Source organism: Mesitornis unicolor, unplaced genomic scaffold, assembly GCF_000695765.1.
Source record: "Mesitornis unicolor isolate BGI_N332 unplaced genomic scaffold, ASM69576v1 scaffold18192, whole genome shotgun sequence".
Lineage (NCBI taxonomy): Eukaryota > Metazoa > Chordata > Aves > Mesitornithiformes > Mesitornithidae > Mesitornis > Mesitornis unicolor.
In genome coordinates, this window is record NW_010170027.1 from 16,130 (window position 1) to 24,874 (window position 8,745).

The following is an 8,745-nucleotide window of genomic DNA, read 5'->3' on the forward strand; positions in this document are numbered from 1 at the left end:
TCTTGCCTTTCCCCAAGCCCAGCCCCAGAGTGTCCTCACAGCCACTACCAACAACCAAAGAAAATCAGAAAGGGAAAAAAAAGAAATGCATTCTTATTGTCTTAATGCAGAAAACCACAACAATTAATTTAACAATTAAAAACCACTTACAGATGGACTTTAACATCACACATCCCTTATTTTATTAGCTATTTTCTTCCCAGCCTCTTCTCCCCAAAGCTCACTGGGGAGGAGCGGGTTCCCAGGCACCGTCCTGGTGCTGACTCAGTGCCCACAGACCAAGGCCACCGTAGCCCTCGCGTGGGAGCACCAGGTCAGCCCTGGTCCATTCGGGATCCCAAGATGCTCTTCTCCAGTCCAGACATCCCAGTTGGTCCAACCCAACCACAGGACCATTTCTGCAGCCTGCCCACGTCCCATCCTCCAGCAGTTTCAGCCTCTCACCCCAATCCCGTGCCACCTGCAGATTTACTGAGTCCACCCCATTACCCAGGGCATTAATGAAGATGTTAAACAGCACCCGTACCAGCCAGTTTTTCACCCACCACGTAGTTTACTCGTCTAGTTCATAACTTCACCAGTTTAACCACAAGGCTGCTGTGGTAGACAGCACCAAAAGCCTTGCCAAATGCTGCACTGCCCCATCCACAGAGTCAGCCTCTTCACCATCGAAACTCATCAGCACCATCTGCTTTTAGTGTCTCTGAGCTGGCTCTTCCCAGTCGCCTGTTTGTGCTTCAGGCACTTGGGGATGCTCCTCATGGGCAGCAGAAGGGAAAGGTCAGGACATCAGCACTGTGTGCATCATGGCTCCTGACTCACGGGTCACCCATCAGCCTCCATGCAGTGTCCTGGTCCTCTGGAGATGGTGAATAAATACATTATGACCCGCCTCACACAGCCCGTGTGTGGCTTAAACGGTGTGAGTGTTCTACGTGCACTGCTCAGTAACTACGTTGTAATTAAGAGATGCTTATCAGAAATTATGAGTCAAGCAGAACATGTGCAGCGCTGGGAACAGCATCCAAATGGAGGAGATGTTTAGTCAAGAAATAATTTATTCCTCGTTCCTGCAACGTGTTTCATTTACAAGGGGAGCCATTTATGAGACTTGGAGCCGTATAAAAGGCCTCCATCCCTTTGCCTCTCACAATCTGCTCCCCTGGTCAACGCCTGCCTTCCCTCTTGAACTGGGTAAGACACAACCCGGAGCAGCTGGGTTCATTTTTGGAGGGGTGTCAGGATTCAGGAGGTCATGGATGCCTGCACTGTCCTTCAGACCATGCTCCACACACAAGGGCTAGAGGACGGCGGCGCTAAGCAAAGAAAGAAGCTACTGGGGGACTTGGGTATGGGACTTTCAGCAATGTCATCATGTGCTCAGTGCCTTAGGGCTGGTTTTGTTCTCAGAGGAGTGAAAAGCAAGGGTAAGGTCGGAAAGAGAGTTTGGACATAACCTGACCTGTATTGGGCAACGGTAAAAACTTCTTTTAGATCAAGGTTTTCAGCATAAGCAAGGCTGACCTGTGCATGGCTCACTAAAGCAGCTTTATGGGAAATTAAAAGAAAATGGAGGAGATAGAAATGAAAGCCTATGTGACTCTGTGTTTTTCAGGTTTTTTCCCTAAAAAAAAAACATGATTTACTCTTCTGGAAGAGAATCGTACTTCAACCGGAACTCAACCTGGTATGATCCCTCGGGGTCCTGGCTGGACACCCGGCGCACACCCTTCTGCTACGGCTACGAGACCTGCTCCTCGGGGTGCGACAGCGAGGGAGTCGAAGGCATGAGAGGGCACAACTACCGCTACTACGGCTATCGGCAGCCAGTCTGCTCCGAGAGATGCCAAGGCTATTCTGCGTCCAACTCGTGCCACGGAGGGGGCAGCTCGAGCTGTGTCAGGAGACCCACGTACAGCTATGGGTCGTCAGGGGGCTGCCAAGGCTATGGGAGATCTGTCTGCTCTGAGAGATGCAATGAGTCCTCGGGTTCATGCCATGGAGGGGGTTCGAGCTGCGTCAGGAGGCCCACGTACAGCTATGGGTCGTCAGGAGGGTGCCAAAGCTATGGGTCATCGGGGGGATGCCAAGGCTACGGGAGGTCGGTCTGCTCTGAGCCGTGCCGTGGGTCCTCAGGTTCATGCCATGGAGGGGGTTCGAGCTGCGTCAGGAGACCCAAATACAGCTATGGCTCATCGAGGGGATGCCAAAGCTATGGGTCATCGGGGGGATGCCAAGGCTACGGGAGGTCGGTCTGCTCTGAGCCGTGCCAGGGGTCAGGGTACCAGGGTGGGAAGCCGAGCTACAGCAAACCAAGGCAGTACATCCCCCAGTGCTGCCCGGTGCAGACCTGTCCCCCTCCGGTGCAGACCTGTCCCCCTCCAGTGCAGCAAGGCTGCATCCCCACAGCAAAGTGCATCCCAAGCCAGCAACAAAAGCAGGTCTGCAAAGTGCCAGCCCGGAAGACAAAGTAAGGGGCTTGAGAAGAGGAGATGAAAGAGAGAAACTTCTCACTCTTGCAGCATTGCCTTGATGTTTGGCACGTCCCATATCATCCCTTTGGTGTGTCCCATGTCATCCCTTTGGCACGTCCCATGTCATCCCTTCGACGTGTCCCATGTTGCTCACAGATTTCCGCTATTCCTGACATTATGCTTGTAACACGCTTTGAAGATGCAACCCACTGTCTCTGTGAAATATTAAGTGCTTTCCACCTCCTTATTTCACAACAGAAGTGGAGGCAATAAAAATTGATGGTTCATAATCCCTTTGCATTGGTGTTTTCTCCTTCATTGCTTCGAATTCCTTCTGTCCCTTCTTGTGGCCAAAGCTGCTGTTTGCAGCATCCCCATTCACCCTCACAGCAAGGTTCCCAGTTGATTCAACCCAGTGTCTTTTTATTCCCACCCCAGACAACTTCCTTGTTGAGAAGGAACGAACAGTTCTAATCTGTTCTGGAGACATTCAAAACCCGCCTGGACGCCTTCCTGTGCAACCTCATCTGGGTGTTCCTGCTCCGGCAGGGGGATTGGACTGGATGAGCTTTTGAGGTCCCTTCCAGTCCCTCACGTTCTGTGATTCTGTGATTCTGTGTAATCACGGATTCTTTATGCGACCCAGCAATTAAAGAATATTGTAAAAAAAACCCACGCACTTCACCAGACCTAAAAATGAGAGGGTCTGCTTGGCACTTCATTTCATTCACTGATGAGGCACAGTTTGACTTCCATCATAAACCTCAAAAATAAACCTGGGGGAAAAAGCCAGGAAGTGGATTTGTACATGGGAATGGCACAGATAGGGCAGGGCGAGAGGAGATGCCCAAGTTGGTGGAAGAGAAATGCTCTGGTCCGTGGTCCATGACACCCCCAGAGATGCCGAGCGTGGCAGATCTTGTCTCACCCCAAGCGATGCTGCTCCTGTGGGACGTCCCATGCCCGTGAGCGCTGTCCCCACCAGACCGTGCTTGGGTGGATGTCTCTATCGCCGAGAGAAATTACAAACACGTTTGTCACCATCCCGGCGATCCAGAGTGCAATTAGTGCTTCATCGTGAATAATTCATTCTTCTGCCAGTTGTGAAATGTCCCGGGACACGCTGTGATTTCCTCACGTATCTCTGTCCTAGTGATTCAGCTCCGTCGGTTAGCAATTAATCTCCACTCTATTTTATTTTCATTCTATCTGTGTTATTATTTATATCACAGTGGCCCCTAGAGTCCTGGCTGAGATCAGGCCTGGTGCGCTTTTCTTCCCAAAGCAGAGAGTTAAATCAACAGAGACAAGGATTAATAAATCAAAGTGTAATAAAGGAAAGCAATAGCAGATATTAGGAACAAGTACCAGGGGGATGGGACACTGTTGGAGCCCTTTTGCCCTCCTGAGCCTCTTGCTTGGTTGCTCTGTGTCTTTATGGGGTTTTAAGTTCCTTCTGTTTTACTCAGAAATAAGTTCACGTCCCACCACCCACGTTTGCCCACTCCCATCATTCCAACTGAACGCATCCAGCAGGATTTTGCTTAGACGTCTTTCATCGCTATCGTCCGCCCCTCAACCCCAGACCTCGGTGACAGCTTTAGACCCCAGAGACAACTCCGTTTCCTTCATGACCCACCAGGGCTGAGCCCCATTGAGCGGCAGAGATCGATGGCCAACATCGAGCCCATTTTATTTTCTGGTTTTCAGCCCACGCTGCTATCCCACCTTCCCATTTCGCATCGCCCACTTGCAGCTGCTTTACATTAGGCCCATGAAACAGGTAAACGCTTCAGGCGAAGGCAGCGAGACCATCCAGAAACCTCCCCATCCCTGCACGTGAACCATAACAGGCGTGGAGGGCAATTAACATTTTTATGGAGTAACGAGAGGAACGGCGATCCCAAAGGCGGGATATTGATCTGCTTGCAATACCGTGAGTCAAAACAGCAGTGCAAAAACTCTCCAATTAACGAAGTCCTCAGGGTGCTGAACCATCAAGTCCCTCCAGTGCAAGCTCATCTCGTTTCCGGAGGAAAAACACTGGGCGCCGTATAAAAGATCCCGCACCCCATTTCTTCTCATTCCCTCAGCTTCACGTCTGCTCTCGAAGCTTGACCAAACAGGGTAAGTCCAGCTCAAACCTCTGCTCCTTTAATGGTCACCAGCTTTGTCCTGATCCTCCATGCTTCTCATCTCTGTGACCGTCTCTGGTGACAGCTGCTCTGGTTGGGTTGTCTTCTCCTCCCATGTCTGCACATAAATAATAGGAAGCAACTGGGAAAAGTTAAGATTTACTGCTTCAGACTCCTGAGGCCAGGACTCTCCAGGGGTTGCTGTGGACTCTGCTTGGCCTCCACTTCTCACTGATCACCGAGTGCTTTAACTTCTGTCCTATGTATTTGCTAAACACGGGAGGAAAGGAAAGACTTGGTCCAAGAAAGATCGTGCAGGTCAGGGACTGCGACGGGCAGGGGTGTATTGTCAGTTCTTCTCTTTTCCTCAAAAACCTGGCTTATGATGAGAATCAATGCTTGATACATAATCCCACCTAACTAAACATGGATTACTGCTAGCTGACAGATATCATGGTGCCTCTTGGCTTCACACCCCCTCAGAGATGACGGTCTTTCCCCCAGGTCTGCAGAGATGTGCTCCCGTCAGGACAAGGACCAGTGCCACCAGCAAGAGCGATCCTCATGCCACAGCAGTGAAGGGTGCCACGGGAGCAGAGGAACCGGATGCCACGGAGACAGCAGTGGATCTGGATGCCACAGGAGCAGCGGTGGATCTGGCTGTCACAGTAGCAGCAGTGGATCCGGATGCCACGGGAACAGATCCGGATGTCATGGGAGCAGCAGTGGATCCGGATGCCACAGGAGCAGCGGTGGATCTGGATGCCATGGAGGCAGTGGTGGATCTGGATGCCATGGGAGCAGCCAGGGATCCTGCCATGGAAATCCACCGGATTGCCAGCAGCAGATCTATCAAGTACCAAAGATGAAGTGATGAGGGCTTTGCCCGTCTTGTGATACACACGATGTCTTTGATCTCGTGCTGAGTTCAGAAAGCTTTGCATGTCCCCTGGGAAGCTTCAAAGAGAATGTCTCCTCTCCCTCCCCTGGTGAGTCCTGTCCCTCTGCTGAGCTTATCTGCTGGTGCTAGAAATACTGTGTACGTACACACTGGCACAGTTTCCTTTGTATGGGTCTTTGACAATGTATGAGCCATTATAAACTGGAGTTCATGAGAGTTGTGTGTTCATGGGTTTTCTTTCACATTTCATATCATGATATTCATATCTTTTCATATCATGATATTCATACCATTTCATATCAAGACACCCTGGGTTCGTTTAATAGCCCTGGAGTTACCCTGCCCCAACACAAGCAATGGGGGCAGGCACTGCCACACTCTCCTCTATGGACTCCAAAGGAAAAGAAAGACAGAATAAAAGTGTTTAAATTCTGTCTCTTTAGGAGGCTCTGCAGCGCAGGCAGCTCTCCTCCACACCACCTTCCCACAACGCTTCAGACCCAAAACTTTCTGCATTGCACAAGCCCTTGGGGCCAGCCATGGGCACAACCACGGGGCAGAAACCTCTCATTTTTGCCATCTGCCCCCAAGGCACCATCCTGGGGGCAGGTATCTCCACATGCTTGCGGCAAACCCCCCAGCAAGCCTTTCTAGAAACCCTCTGCCCAGCCAAGGGGCGTTGCAAGACGCTGGCGTTGCACAACGAACTGATAAATTTCTTCGCGGCCGGTAATTAAAACGAATTGTGTAATTTATCGGTTTGGTATTGCCGTTCATGAAGCAGATGTTGCCCTGATAAGATGATTTCCGAGTGTGTCACAATGCTCAGAAATATCTGGCATTGCTGGAAAGGGTGCAGGCAGCAGGTAACTCCCTGAACAGCTTTTGGGGTAGGGGTCCTTAGAAAAGGTTGGGTGTGCGAGGGTCGCATTTGCCTTACGGCCCCGTTGCAAATCCCATTTTCAAGGGCAGCCGCGAAATCCAGAAGGACCCAGGACTCCTGGCTGGGTGCTGCTGGTCTTTAGCAAACTCAGAACAAGGAAAACACAAGGCATTGAATATACAGCACGGTGTTGAAAGCCAAGAATTACTTGAAGTCTTTTTTCAAGGACAGTATTTGCCGTATTTCTTCTGATGCCAGAACAAAACATGATCAAACAGAAGTGCTCAAACCTGGGTACAGTTTGCCCTCACACTGTTCTAGTTCACAGCAGCAATTAAGCAATACAATGAAGCATTTAGGTTGCGTACCATTCATCAGCCCTGCCCTGTCCTTTCCGAAAATCCTCCGTGTTTCTGTAACAGCAAAGGTCTCAGACAATTTTTGGGCAGCAGGAGCGGTGGGTTTTGTATGACAAAAATCACAGCAGTTCCCTATTTGTGTTAACGATACTGATTTTAGTCCTCTATTTGCTGCCTGTTTAATTACAGAAGCACCTTTCACAAACAGTGGCAGGAAAAGGCAAACCAAGATCTGTGGTCCTAAGCCCTCCCTCGCCCGCACAGAAGAGGCACAGGAAAGGTGCAATCCCACATGATTGCTTGTGATTTGCTCTCACTGCAGACGCGATACCTGACCCGAAGGCTCTGCGCACCCATCCAAATAACCCGGATTTGTTGGCCAATTATGAGCTAATTGGGGAGCAGGGAAAAGTGCTCCAAAAACAATGTTCCTACAAGGCTGGATAAAGTCCCCGGGGTTCCCCACGACGCGCAGCCACCCCAGACCACCATGTGTCACCAAGGACAGCACCCATGGGCGCCCTTCCCTTCCATGTGGGAGCACCCAAGCCACTGGCGACTTGGGAAAAAACCCATCAGCGTCACTCACAGGCTGAAAGTCAACCACGTAATGACGCACCTCGCTAATCCCACATCCCTACCTAGGGCAGCTCTTCCCCTTTCCAAAAATAAGAATCCCAACCACTCTCGGTCCTTCTGGCAACAGCAGGGACATTTTGACAGACAAAAATGGTTTTGTAGGAGCTGCCTTTTTTCTCTCTTCCCCACTCCAACACCGTTTCAAATGGTTTCAACAGAAATGAGCAGTTGTACCACTCAAAGAGTTATTTGCCACGCCAAGGACCTTATTGGACTTATAGGCACATTTCTGGGTTTATGGGCATTTATAGGACTAGAGGACCTCAAGACCTTTTAAAAGCTTGGTATGATTTAGATATATGACATTATTTCCCCTCTGTAAATGCAAAGGGCTCCCCAGCTGCGATCAACACCAAAATCCAACTAGCAAAGCCGTGGAAATTGGAGCCACCCACAGCACTCGCCCACCGGAGCTGAGCACAGGTAGGGTTGGCAATTAAATATTCCTGTGGCACAGCGAAGATGAGTGATAAGAGGAGACGATACCCAGTGCGGGTGAGGTGAGTCACGTAGGAAACCCAAAGAGTGGGGAGAAAAAAGATTAAAAGCTGTTGGTGACTTAAATGAAGAGGGGATGTGGAGGTGCTTCATTTCCGGGGGGGTGCGCAGAAAGGGTATAAAAGCGCTCCTGTCCTGGACAGCCTCATTCCCTCCTCATCCATTCGCATCTCAGGTAAGAGCGGCGAAGTCGTGGGGCTTTGGGGCTCGGTGCAGCACCAAAATATCATGGGGACTTGGATGGGTTGAGAGTGGGCTGAATCCTGCACCTGGGTCTGGGTTGGGACTTGCTCCAGGGGTGCTGGTGCTGAAAGAGAGCATAAATTTGGTCATGGTGGGAGGTGGGTGTTGCTCTGCTCCTTTTGGGAGCGAGATGGCTCCACTTCAGAGAGCCAACCATGCTCATGTGCCAGAGGATCCTGGGCTTTCGCTTCCCCCATCCTCTTGTCCAGAGAGAAGGGCAAACAAAACCCAACCAAACTCTGGGCCACGGGTGCAGGCAAAAGAGCAAAAAGCAAACCTCGGGAAATGTAAATGGCTGCTGGCAAGAATCAAAACCAAAGTGTCACCAGCTGCTGAAAGGAAAATAACTCTGTCCCAGTGGCTTTGGGTGCTCCCTGGTCCTTTGGCTATGGCTTTGGTGGGACTCTGCTGCGGGTGCTCTAAGAGGCTGGGGCAAGGTTTAAGGGTGATGGTGGGACCTGGGTAAGATGGATAAATGTGCACCCAGATTTCTCTTCCCTGCAAAAGCAGAAGCAGGAAAGGAAAGTCCCTGAGAGCTGCTCCATTCCCACAGGTCGACACTCGCTCCGACACACAACCATGGGCTCCCGTCAGGACAGAGACCAGGGCCGCG

At 50.8% G+C, this 8,745-nt stretch overlaps 2 protein-coding genes across 2 annotated transcripts; both read left to right on the plus strand.

Annotated features, from left to right (window-relative positions):
- The first annotated feature begins 1,637 nt into the window (after nucleotides 1-1,637).
- Nucleotides 1,638-2,474, plus strand: LOC104536832 (loricrin-like). Its single transcript, XM_010179559.1, has one exon. The coding sequence runs from the start codon at nucleotides 1,638-1,640 to the stop codon at nucleotides 2,472-2,474; it is 837 nt and encodes a 278-aa protein (XP_010177861.1).
- Nucleotides 2,475-5,123: 2,649 nt separating this feature from the next.
- On the plus strand, nucleotides 5,124-5,483 carry LOC104536833 (loricrin-like). Its single transcript, XM_010179560.1, has one exon. The coding sequence runs from the start codon at nucleotides 5,124-5,126 to the stop codon at nucleotides 5,481-5,483; it is 360 nt and encodes a 119-aa protein (XP_010177862.1).
- The last annotated feature ends 3,262 nt before the right edge of the window (nucleotides 5,484-8,745 follow it).